The sequence below is a fragment of the Marmota monax genome, unplaced genomic scaffold (genome assembly GCF_021218885.2).
Source record: "Marmota monax isolate L192 unplaced genomic scaffold, Marmota_monax_Labrador192_F-V1.1 WCK01_AAM20220418_F8-fsc00011, whole genome shotgun sequence".
NCBI classification, from domain to species: Eukaryota; Metazoa; Chordata; class Mammalia; order Rodentia; family Sciuridae; genus Marmota; species Marmota monax.
Genome location: NW_026693082.1, coordinates 19,940,965 through 19,954,368, shown reverse-complemented (window position 1 = coordinate 19,954,368; position 13,404 = coordinate 19,940,965). Strand labels below are relative to the sequence as shown.

Below are 13,404 nucleotides of genomic sequence, written 5' to 3'. Positions count from 1 at the left end.
TTTTTCTTCAGGGTTTAAGTCCTAAGGTTAGTCTCATATTATTATCCTAACTATCATCTAGTCTCACAGTAATAGCATTAAATGGTATTGGTATAAGTGGCTAAATGGTTAAAAATCCAGATGGGGACTTTATTTGTAAAAAAAATGAAAAATAATTGTCTACTGATACTTTTGGTGTTAACCTCAAACATGGGGAAACTTGTGTCCTTTCTCTGAGCTTTGTTTCAGGGCAGTAGTTCTCAAACTTCTGGGAACAGGTGACTCTTTTAAGTGCTTCTTAGAACAGGGACTGCTGGACCCACCTCTGGAGGTTCTGATCCAGTAACTCTGGAGCAGGCTGAAAAATTTGCATGTCTACCCAATTCCCAGGTGATGCTGCTGGTCCAAAGACCACATTTGGAGAACTCAGACTGCCATTCTTACTCCTGGATGTCACATTAAAGTCAGCTGGTGAGCATTAGACACGGCTCTGGCTCTGATGCCCAGGCCAAACAGTAGAATTAAATAATTCTCTCAGAAGGATGGCCGGAGGTGGGCTACAAATATCTAAGGGCTTTAGATCTCCCTGGAAGATTGCGATGCAGGCAGCACTGCAGGCTGTCTCCTGTGTTAGGAAGATAGAGGACGTCTTATGAACACAAGCAAAGTGTCTGTGTTTCTGTGTGTTCTGGAGGGAGCAAGTGGTTATATAAAGTGTTAATTAGTTTTGCTAACAATATAAGCAATGGTGTTAGATCTGCCTGCATGAGAGAAGGAAAATTGTAAAGATCGCTTTCCTTTACGCTACCACAGACCAAAAAGCTGAGCAAACTCTCATATGTGAACCTACTGTCTACCAAGATGCCACAAGGGATATTTAGAAAAGGAAAGGGTGCAGGACAGAGCTTGAGCAAAAAGAAAGTCTTCTTTGGAAGAGCCCCAGCTAGGAAAGCAGGCTCTGCCTGTTTCCAACTGATGTTGGCTCTCAGAGCGTGTTTTTTTTTTTTTTTTTTTTTTCCTGGAAGGAGGCAGCCACAGCCACGGACCTTAGTTTGGTGGGACATATCCTTTGGTGGGACTGCTGGGCGCCCCGCAGGTTGCCATAGGCATAGGGACCAGTCTGGGGTTGGGGGCAGGACTCTGGGCCCAACCAGCCATGCGCCCGGCAGCTGCCGCCAGGGGGCGCCCCTGCACCCTGAGCCCGTGGTGCCAGTGGTCGCCTTCCAAGCCTAGCTAGAGCGCTCCCGCCCATCCTGCGGGGCGGCGGGGGCAGCGGGGGCGGGAGAAGGAGGGACACACCCGGCTGGGGGCGGTCACCCCCCTCTTGCCTAGGTTCCTGCACAGTCACCCCCTCCTCACCTCCCGCCCCCACTGGATTTTGCCTTTGAGCGTGGGGCGGGGTTGTAGAAGTGAGAAGTCCTGCAGAATGTCTGGGAAATAACAGGCAAATTTAATGAAATTATTTAGGTGTGACATTTGCATGGTGAAGCGGGGGTTAGCCTTGCAGTGATCATTAGTGACCCTGTACAAACTGATGCCTGCTCTCCCTTGCTTACCTCCTTCATACTGTTCAGGGATAGATGAATTTTAAAAGAAAAATTAGACTTTAAACTTGGCTAGAAAATCTCCTCTCACAGGCACCTCATTAGCCAATCTCTAAGGTCCAGCTGATTGCCAATGTGCCAATGTCAGCAGCCTCAGTGTTCTCTCTTTGGCTCTCTGTTTAAGGAGAAACTGGCTGTACCATTCATATTTTGGAAAGAATATCATTCTTCCCAATGATGCCGTCCTAGTGTTTGCAGACTTGCTGAGAGATTTGACTGTGTCAAACTCTATTGAGAAGAAAGCAAGATTAATCTCTTTCCATTTGTTTTCCACCCTCCTCCAAACCAGACTAGAGGAGTTTTATGCATATGCATTTTTAAAGAGTTGAGGGTATAATTCAAAGGCACTTTTCCAAATTAGCTTCTTTGGGCAGGCAACAATTAAAACTGGAGTAATTCATTTATTCTAATGGAGACTTTGAATGTTTTAACATTAAACCCACTCCACCACTAATGTTCTCTCTGCAAATGTTCCAAGGTAATTGGGAAGGTTTTACCACTCCATTAAGAAGTGCTGAAAACTGTGTGACAAAGATAAAACTGTTCTGTCCTAAGTCTGGAATAATTGGGTGGGAATGTAAAGGATTAAGAATCAAATGGATTCAGAATTTTGGGTAAGTTATTGCTTGATGATGATATTGGGATATTTATAATCATTATTGCATACACACCCATGTTTTAAAGCACAAACTTGTATCATTATCTTCTTACATACAGTGTATATAGAAAACACCAAAATGATCAGCTAATATTGTCTAATTTTTGTTTTTCAAGCGAAACATCATTTTAAGGGTTAAAATTTAAGTAACTAGCATAACATGGTGATAGACCCTGGTCTACAAATAAACCTTCATATTTACAGTTCACCCGCTGAGCCCCTGCTCATCTGCTTAACAGCATGCACATGCTCTTTGTGATCAGTGTGGGTACAGCTGGGAAACTAATGCCACTCACCATACAGGATGGTTAACATGGACACGGGCATGACAAGGAAACCCAGCAGCATATCGGCTATGGCAAGTGACATCAGGAAATAGTTGGTGGCGTTCTGCAGCTTTTTCTCTAGGGACACTGCCATGATGACGAGTATGTTTCCAGCAATGGTTAGAATAATCACTACAGCTGTCAATAAAGCAGACCAGTTTTTTTCCTGGAGATGAAGTAAGGAGAAACATGTTGGTGGGAGGCACCCTTCACAGGAAAGGTTGGTTTGGTTTTCATACTCTATTGTCCAGTTAAATGCATCAGAAGTATTTGCTTCTCCAGAGTTAAAGTCATTATTATAATGCCTTGTGTCATCGTTTAATTGCATTAAGGAGTTCGGAGTTGAGCTCAAAGAAGAATTTTCTTCACAGAGAATATCCATGTCGGAGTCGGAACTTGTAGCAGATGAAGTGTTGAAAGACTGACAAGTTATAGCCTCTGCTCAACGTTTATCTTTCTATCCCTGAGCTCTGTCGTGCCGATGCTGATGTACATGTGGGACTCCTTTGCAGTCTTTTCCTTCTCCCATTATTATGATAGTTAAGAATGGCAATGCTCTTTAGATTGCTTGCCTTCACAATTTTAGTGGCGTCCTCTGTTGGGTTGTATTTTTTTTTTTCCACCAAAGAAGGGCAAAATAAGCAGAATGAACTTTTATCACAGAGGTTGCAGAGTTTTGAGAACTCAGGAAGTCAAATGTGATCCTGGCCAAAGAAGAAAAGTTTTGTAACTACTAAGAATCTCTTTTAGTTATATCTCATTTGATTGGATAGGCTAATCACCTAATTTAGCCACAGTAATGTTCAAATAGCATGCAATCCAAAACAGTGAGGATGTATACAGTCTACATTAGGAAAGTCCATTAAAATTGCATCCAGAGTTAAACCCATAGTAATGGGATATACTTTGGGTTATAGTTCTCAGTTAGTCTTAGGCTGAATTGCCGCAACTGCTATCAGGAATTTCAGCTTGTATTATGTTGTTTAGTTAACAAAAGGAAAAAGAAAATGTCCTGAAGATTAGCAGACAACTTTCCACACCAGAAATTCTCATGGAAATGATTACATTTTGGCCAAGCATGATTTCAAACCAGAAAAGAAAATTACACAGCAATAAAATGAGAGCAGCATGAGAACTTACATTTGTCTTCAGGGGTCCATACGGTAGACATACTTGGCTATTCTGTGCCTAGCTGCATCTCGCATAGTAATGAAGCCGGTGTAAAATCCCCTCTTCCTGAGCTTCTAGCAGCATAATATGATAGTAATTTGATTTTTCTTTTGCTGACTTCAAAAACTGCATACAAGAGTCGAGCCAGTTTCCGCACTGTGAGGTCCGTGTTGGCTTCCTCTGCCACTGTTCGGCTTGGGTCCTCCCTCCCTGTGGGGCTCGCCTGAGCAGGCACACATTGATAAATCATCCACAAGCCCCTCTCAAAGTGACACAAAAGAACTGCACGGGAAAGTAGGAAGAGCTGTCTGTACCCAGGGGCTCCTGGTTTCCACGGGGATGGAGCTGCTCTCTGGCTGCCTCCTTCACTTCATCAGACCTCCCTCTATGTGTATGTCATAAACTGCAAGGTAGCAACAGCCGGGGAGGGCGGACCAAACAGGCTTATTTTTTTTTTCCTCTTTTTTGCTACATGTTAACATTGGGAAGTTTTTCTTTGCTTTAAAAAAGAAACTGGAGAAATGCTCTTTTGTGCAGATTCTTGATGAGGCAGGTAAGCCACACAGTGCTTAATCTTTTAGCTTGAAGGGTGAAGCAAGAACATAAATAAGACTAGAAAATGGAATGTCCTGAGAGCTGGAAGCATACATCACTTCCATCCAAAGCCAACTGTGTTACAGCCAAGTGGAATTACTTGACTTCCGCAACATGGGCTCAGGGTGGCAGGAAAGGCAATAACACTGATAAACTTATAGTGCTATTTTTATTTATGGCTAAATATATACACCATTCAGCTAGATTATTTTTCTTCAGAAATGTACCACCCAGAAGTAGTTTAAAACTTCACATGTGATAGAGGATAAGTTTTTTTTTCCCCCCAGAAATAACACTAATGACAACATGCTTTATATGTAAGCTGCTTCCCAAGGAGTTTTTATTTGTTTGTTTTAATTTGTTTCCACATTTTCCAAATAGATTTTAAGGAAGGCAAATGTAGCTCCTTATTTTTACAGATGAGAAAATGGATTCCTTCCTGAATAGTTGAGACTTTCTAGGTTTCTGACCATCTCTGGCCTTTTCTTATTCTTTACATTCCCCTTAGACAATGCAACCACTCTCAGTCCTTCAAAATGTTTGTGGCAAAATTTTGTACCTTCAAAGGAAATAATTTCCCCTCAGTTCCAGACCTAAATATCAGGGTGCCTTCTGGATGCTTTCATCTGCAACCTAGTCCGTCATTCTCCCTTGTCCCACTTATGTCTCCGGGATTATCTCCACCCCTTCTCCTGGTTCATGGAGTCACCTCGTCATACAGCTAGCTGGTGATACTACATGACTCTTCCTTCCTTCTCACTGCCAGATCTCACTAAGGGTCCAGGGCTACCTCTGTATGCATGTTTCCCCAATCTCGTCTCCAACCCACAGGTAGGTGGATGCTCTTTGGTTGAGGGCTGCTTCATGGGCCTCATGGGCTGCCCTGTGGCCATCCTCCTGCCCACCGCATCAAACACTTGTGCAGTAGAGCATGCAGCTGAGAACACAGCTTTGGAATCACAGTTGTTTGGGTTTGAATTCCAGCTCTCGAACTCAAAAATAGGAGACTCCCAAACAATCTGGTGGCTCCCTTTAAAGCTTAGCATTCTCCCTTTATACGAGGCAATAATAGCAGTACCTTGTTCAGCGGATTGTAGTAAAGCTAGAATGAGATAAAATTTGCAAATATTTAGTCTGAGTCTGGCGTATAGGGTGCTCTCGGTGAATGTTAACCATTGTATTTGTATTCGTATTGCTATTACAAAATTCACATCAACCCCTTGCCTCCATTCTTTCAGTCTCTTCCTTGGGGGCTGTATGATTCCTTTCTTAGTCTGCTAGCTCCCCATTGCCCTTACTTTTCAGGCTCTAACTCTTGCTCCTCTCCTGGCAGCCTACCTGCAGACTTGTGCATTTCTGGACATTTTTACGAACTTGCAGTTCCATGTGCTGGAATGCTCTCACTGCCCCTCTCGGTGTCCATCTGGCAAATTCCTACTTAGTTTTCAAGGCTCAATACCAAAGTTATCTCCTCTGAGAATCACAGACCTGCCACCTACTACATTTTTAGCCTTAATTAAGCTTTTAACTACCCTTTGAGCTTGATGAAGCTATTTAATCTATATTTTAGTTTCTTCATTTGTATATAGGGAATGTTATTAATACTATCCATGTCTCAGGATTAATTCGAAAGCTAAATCAATTGCTAGATGTGCCAGACACAGTTTAAGTATACAATAAAGGTTAGTTACTATTGTTACCAAGCCTATTCTCATCAAGTTTGCTATGGCTCATCTTCAAAACCCCGTGGCATCTTCTGCTATCTACTATTTTAGTACTCACATGTAGCACATAAGTTCATAAAGGCAAGAGTTGTCTATCCTGTTCATGGTTGGTTCTTAGATATACTTGAATGAATGAATAAACATATGGCTGATTTATGATGACCTGTTTACATGTCTATCTTCTCTTCCATAGGGAATTTCCTGTTCATCTCTATATCCTTAATATAAAGCCTGGTGTCTCAAAAAGGATATTACTCAGCAGATATGCTTAGATTGAATTGTTGACAATATTAAAAAGGAATATTAAAAAGGACAATTGGGGAGAAGTCTAGAATCCTTTAAAAAATTACTTTGTCCAATGTGATACTCAGAGGGCAAAGGAATTTTAAAAAAATATTTGTTAAACAATTACTGTAAATCTTTGTGTTTTTCTTTTTTTTGGTAGCAGAAATCAAACATAAGGGTGCTTAACCACTGAGCTACATCCCCAGATCATTTTATTTTTCATTTAGAGACAGGGTCTCATTGAGTTGCTTAGGGCCTCACTAAGTTGCTGAGACTGGCTTTGAACTTGCAATCCTCCTGTTTTAGCTTCTGAAGCTGCTCCGATTATAGGTATGCATCACCACGCCTGTCCACTCTAAATCATTTTGAAGTTAAATTTTGTTTTATGGATTTCTTATTTCCTTAGAGAAGTCTGATGTCTCATACCTCATGAAGAACCTATAAGCTTCTCCTCACGGCAAAAGTAGTCAGCGAGTTTCTTGTTCTATGATTTACACTCTGAAGTAGAGTTGTTAGTAAACATCTAAGATTATTTGCAGTTTTATGATTACTTGTTATAGAAAAAAACAATATGAACACAGTCTAGGACTTTGGCTACTAAGTCTTAAACAGAGCTTGCCCATTAGTAGCATGAGTGTCAGATTTGGTAGAAATTTTTTTTTTTTTTTTTTTTTTTTTTTTTTTCAGGTCTGAGACTCCTTTTGAGTTTGGCGAGACTGGGGTACCTTGGCTGCTGATTTATATGCTGACGTGCTGTCCAGCTCTCCCTTCACACCTCAGGCGCTCACTTTCCCCGTTGCTGGAAATGGTTCTCAGTTCTCTGCAAATTACCCTCAGCCAAAGAGAACTTCTTGCCCATGGTCGAGCCCTGTCCCCAGGACGGCCTGAGTATAAGGAGTAATCTGATCTGAGGTTGTCAACGTCTAACCCTCTTGTCTTTAGGCTGAATAACCCTCAGGGCCTCCCTGGTTCCAGAGCCCTCTACAGGATCCCTGAGGTTTTTCTTGGGAACAAATCACAATTAAAATGCTTTTGGACCCTGTCAAGCCCTCCCCCATCACCTACAGGTGGTCTGTGAGCTCTTCCCAGCAAACCTTCTGACACTCAAGTCTGTCTCAGAGCTGACATCCTGGGGGTCTCAATCTAAGACTTTTTAAACTAGCACCTCTGGATGAGATGGATGTCATTCAGGGAACAAAAAGATAAGTGTGGTCTATATGTGGGGGACTGCTCCCGAGGCATAAACTTGGAGTTCTTCAATTGACAACTGACTTTACTTCCGAAATATAGCCAGAGGAATTTAAGGTCAACAACTCCAAAACTAAATTTATTATTCTGGGCAGAACGCCATCAGTAATTAATTGGACCTTATATATAGGGGTGCATTTTACAATTAGTTTATTCTGAAGAGTTCACCAGAAAGTGATTGCTTAAAAATTATTTTTCTAACTGGCTGCAGTAGTATTTGTAGTCCTGAAATTTTTTATGCTGAAGTTATTGGGTTTCTGAAACATTAGTGCCTTATAGATGTTGTGTAGAAGGAAAAAAAAAGTTCTTTGAGCACATAAATCTGCAACATACTGCATCCCATAGCCTCCTTTAGGAAATGTACAGTGTGCATTAGCATATTAAAGGCTGTGAGAGATCCTGCAGTAATGAAATCTGTTTATATTTGTCTTATTTTTCCTCTTCCAGAATACTTCTTGTAGGTCAATTTTATTAGTTTAAATTGTTCTATTTTACTTCTGTTAAATTCTAAAGTATGTGGTCCAGTGATTTTGAAAAAAAATTTTTTTTGACAACTGTATATGCCCTTGTAATCATCACCTAAGTCAAGATATTTACCATTTCCATCACTTCTGAAAGTTCTCTGGTGCTCCCCTCCCCCTTTTTTGGTGAGGGTGGTACCAGGGATTGAACTCGGGGGCACTCAGCCACTGAACCACATCCCCAGCCCTATTTATTTAGAGACAGGGTCTCACTAAGTTGCTTAGCACCTCACTTTTGCTGAGGCTGGTTTTGAACTCATGATCCTTCTGGCTCAGCCTCTTGAGCTGCTGAGATTATAGGTGTGTGCCTCGTGCTCTTTTTTGCCTTTCATTTAAGACAAAAATATACCATGTATTTTCATTTATCTTTGATTTCTTTTGCTTCATAGTACTTTTCATTTTTAAAGAATTATAGTCTGAGAAACTTTTAAATGGTATGGACATTTAGGGATCAACCCTTTGTGTTTTGTTTTCTTGTTCAAAGGAATGTAGACCAGATCCTTGTTCTGTCTTTCACAGCCTAATTTTTCAAGATGGTGCCAGCAGCATAGAATTCCATTATTATTATTTTTTTTTGTCTTTTTGATATGCTGGAGATTGAACCCAGAGCCTCAACCATGCTAGGCAAGTGCTGTACCACTGAGCTATATCGCCAACCACTCATTTTGTTTCTTAAAAGTATATCTGAGATTTTATTACCCAGATCTTATCAATGGTCTGAGAATAAGAAAAAAATATTCAGAGGATTTTTCTGAGTGATATTTAATCTATCGCTTCTTTTGACTGCTCTAATTCTCAGGATTGGAAAAAAACAGATTTCAGGAACCCTGTGTACCTGGAATATACAGTGTCTTGAAATGCCATTGACTTGCATCAAAAGAAATGAGGACTTGATATGAGCTAGTGACAGACATCTATTTTTAAAATTTTCTGTGATATTTAGTTTAACAATATTTATTATTTGAACAGGTAATTGTGTCAAGCACTATTTTATGTGCTGAGTATACCTATGATGGTAGATAGGGTTCCTGCTTTATTTAATTCAATTCACTCAAATAATTGGCTACAGCACAGGTGTGTATAGAGATAAATTTGGGAGTTGATGGCATATTGCTGGCATTTAAAGTATGATACTGGGTGAGATCATGTGAGTAGAGATAGACAAGGCACGAGGTCTGAGTACTGAGCTCTGGATTTTAGGGCAGGGAGGTTTGGAGGAAATAGTCATGTAGGTTGAGAAGGGGCACCCAGGGAATGAGGGAGGGACACAGAGAACGTGGTATCTCAGAAGTTGGTTGAAAGAAGTACTATCAAGGGAAGAGAGTGCACAGTTAGGTCAAATGTTCCTGATAAGTTGACTATCACAGGGACTGAGTAGAATACAATGAAGACTGAGGACCATCACATTTGTCAAAATGGTAGCCATTCCACTGGAATGGCTGGAATTAAAGCTCAATAAGTGGGTTCAAGAGAAGAACTGAGGATGAGTATGGACAATGACTTTGAGGATGACAGGGAAACAGCAGAGAAATAGAATGTCAGTTGAAGGGATAAGAGGCAAAAAGATTTTTTTTTTCAAGATTGGATAAATTATATATATTGCTGTGTATGATCCACTAGAGAAGGAAGGAAAAAATGGTGCAATAAATGCAAAAGAGAATTGTTGAAATGAGGTTGAGTAGATGAAAATGTACAAATACTCAAGTGGAGGGTTTTTTCTGTCATAGCCAGAGAGAAGGCAGAAGGTATGTGCACAGGTACACACAGCTGGTAGATGTAACAGACGATGCCCAGACCCTTTGAGAGATTTGTATCCTGGTTAAAAGAGATGGTAAATAGGTATTTTTACATGTTATAGAAGTTTTATGAAGGAGATTAACAGGTTCTGTGATCAAGAGTGTGAAAGTTTGAGGAATAGCTTTTTATACAGTGGTCAGAGAGGGAGGATTGATGGCAGTGAGGCAGGGAAGGAGGTTCAGCTGAGTGTCATGTAAGCCTTTCTGGGTCAGGATAATGGTCCAGATTCTATTTTAAGTACAGTGGGAAGCCACTTAGGATCTTAGGGAGTGAAATGATTCCCAGGTTATAAAAGGATTGTGGTTGCTGTGTGGAGAACGGGTGGAGGGTAGGAAGAATGGAATGAGGGAAATTGGTTAATAGTAATTACGTTGTTCCAGTGAAGGATGCTGACATATGGAGATGGAGAGAAGGGGACAGAAATAATTTAGAAACAGACTCTGGCTTATTATGAGTGGGGTGGGTGAGGGAATCAAGGCATGGATCAAGGATCACTTTAAGTGTTTCTCAGATTGAACAGCTGGGTAGCTAATAGTATCATTTATGGAAATGGGAAAAAATGCAGGGTTGAGCTGGGAAAAATGATCCACTGTGTTAGTGGAAGGCACTTCTTAGATTATCTATTTTTGCTGTGTTTGTATTCGGCCACATTGGCTCTGGAGCCTGACTCATCCTTAGGTGCTTCAAGAGGCATCACATTTATTTCAGGTCACAGGGAGGCCATTTGGTGCATTATTACTCTGGAGGTAAATAGCACTCCAGTCAGTTAGTAACCTAAAAGTATAAGTGGATTTCCTGAAATATCTAATTTACTACCAGGCATGACCTGGGTTTGGGAGAAATGAATATATTATCACGTAGCTTCAAATTATAGAGCAAGATGATAACATTTCTTATAAAAAAAAAAAGAGTACAGAACTATTTGAAGCAAAAATACTTTTTGCTAGTTTCACAAAATTTCGAAGGTGTCTATTGGTTAAATCTTGAAGACATTTGGCCAGGAGCCCAAATTTTTTTCTGGCACCAACTGTTAGGTGTCTGTGGTATGTGCTGAAGGAATATTTGAGACAAATTTATTGCTTACCCCTAACTAAGGGTAACTTCCGAATTAAGAGGAACATTTTTGGACCAGTTTTATCAAATTAGCACTAGGAAACCAGGCAGTATATGAGAGGAAAATAGGAGGTATAAAAGGAAAAGAACCAAAGTTCATCATTCAAAGGATAGATTTTTAACCTCTTTTGCTTCTTTCTTTTCTGGTCTAATTGTGTCCTTGGTCTTGACCTATATTAGCATCTTACTTCCTCTGTGAAGAATGACAATGAGGAATAGGGGAAGTCTTGAATTCTTACAGGATGAAATGAGTGGTAGACCACACCCTGGGTTCCTCTGTTTTCCAATGGGTTCAGTAGCCACAAGTCAGTATAAAGTACTGCCTTCTTGGAAAGATGCCATTAGGTCAGAAAAGTCAAGTTCTCACCTTCATGAGACCACTTTTCAAATCTAAGTTATTGTTTTCTGTTCTATTTTCTACCTGATGTGGATGCTTCAGGTAGTTAAGTCCCTCAAGGCCTTTTATAGAGTCCCCAAAGTCACTGAAATGGACTTCAATTTAGATACTCCTAAAGGCACACTATATATTGAGATAAAATGACTCTTCCTGCCTATTTTCCATCTAAATGCTCAATTATGCTGTTCAGAATAAGGTTGTAGATAAATATACCTTGTGTTAATCTGCTTTCCATTACTGTGAAAAAATACCTGAGATGAGAAATTGATGAGGAGAAAAGGTTCATTTAGGCTCAAGTTTTTAATCCATGATTGCTTGGCCAAGTTGCCTTGGTCCTATAGTGCTACAGTACATCAGGGCAGGAATGTGGGACAGAGGAGGTCGGAAAAACTCATGGAGGATAAAACAGAGAATAAGGGGCTGGGTCCCCATATCCCTTTCAAGGGAATATCCTCAGTGACCTAACTTCCTCCAACTAAATTCCATCAATGGCGCCATGACTGGGGACCAGGCTTTTAACGAGTAGGTCTTGGGGGTGCATCTTGGATCTAAACAATAGCAGACCTCCTCAGTTTTGGAGTAAAAAAGATACTCATGAACAAGTTTTATTGGTAAAAGTTAATCACTCGAGTTCCCATCTGCCCTTAAAATGGGATGTTTAATCCCCCCCCACATTGAAGCCCATTACTATCTCCATATCTTTTGAAATTTATAAGTGTTAGGTCAGTCCCTTCAAACCTCCTGTGGGGAAAGAGTTGATCAGTCCACAGTTGCCATTGCTTCTCGCTGCCACACAGTGTCTCTGTTGAAGCCTTTTCCATCCCTTAGGAAGAGTGTGTCTTCAGTCACGGAGCTGCCCTCGTTCCTGGGTGCTCTGCAGTGGTTAGGTAGTAAGACTCTTCCTTTATTCTCATGAGGTGACCATTGTATCCGAAGTCCAGACTGCAATATGTGAGTTGTTTCTAGAGATCCTCCTTGTCCCTTGGAGGTTGTGAACCCTCAGAGGAATCAAAGGTTGGACAGCTGCCCTTAAAAATTTAAAGGAGACTCATTCACAAAATGAGTTGACATTGATTCGTGTTCTTTAGGTTCCTTCCAATCTTGATGTTATTTGATTTTGTGAATCTAAACAAAATGAAAATATTGATATCTTAAATCTGGTTGGGATTTCATTCTTAAATGTAAAAAAAAATTGTAAACAATCCATGTAAAAGGGTTTCCTTTCTAAACTTCACATTTTATTTCCTTCTAGATATTTTATTTGCTAATATGCGAATATTTGCATTTTTGTGTTATTGCATATCTATGATTTACATGTGGTGTTTATGAAACTTCAACATATATAGATTGGTAATGGAATTCAACGGGTGCATATACTATAATTCATTTAATTTTTTCTTTTTTCCAAATAGGTTAAATAAAGTATTGGTATTTCAAGTACCAAATTTCAAAGGTGCCACCAAATAGCTCTCTAACATAGTATGCTAATTTAGAGTCTTACCAACTACTACTCAGTATTTTCCTCACACCTACCATAGGGTTCTTTAAATTGGCAGTTCTAACACCATTTTATCTTATAAACCACTATATGGTTATTCTAATAAAACTTGTGTCAGGCTATAAAACAAGATTCTTTAAATTCTAATGAAGATACTTAAAAGAAGTTCATACATATGAAATATTCTAAGTCCTAAAATCATGGCAATAATTTCAGAAGCCACTGTCTTATTGACTCAGAAAAGCCCTGGTTTCCACACACACAATCACAGCACAGTTTGAGATTCCTGTTTTTTACCATTTCTATTAGTGTTGCTTTAAAAACTGCATTTTAGAACTTTTTTTCTAGATAATTTCTTTGCAAAGATGAAGTGCTTTTCTGTACATCATTTACATAAGAAGTCAGTCTAGGGCTGGACATATAGCTCAGTTGGTAGAGTGCTTGCCTTGTATACACAAGGCCCTGGGTTCAACGCTCAGCACCAAAAAGG

At 40.1% G+C, this 13,404-nt stretch overlaps 1 protein-coding gene across 2 annotated transcripts in view; it reads right to left on the bottom strand.

Moving 5' to 3' along the window:
- The window catches only part of Htr2a (5-hydroxytryptamine receptor 2A), a 61,630-nt gene extending 57,376 nt beyond the window's left edge, over positions 1-4,254 (bottom strand). The window contains exons 1-2 of one of the 2 annotated variants that reach the window (XM_058582575.1): positions 3,708-4,254; positions 2,538-3,271 (exon numbers count right to left, since the gene is read on the bottom strand). In XM_058582575.1, coding sequence (XP_058438558.1) covers positions 2,538-2,949 — 412 coding nt within the window. In that variant the 5' untranslated portion in view covers positions 2,950-3,271; positions 3,708-4,254. Of the gene's footprint in view, positions 1-2,537 lie in introns of both variants that reach the window. The other variant, XM_046454277.2, reaches the window with a different exon arrangement.
- Positions 4,255-13,404: the final 9,150 nt, after the last annotated feature.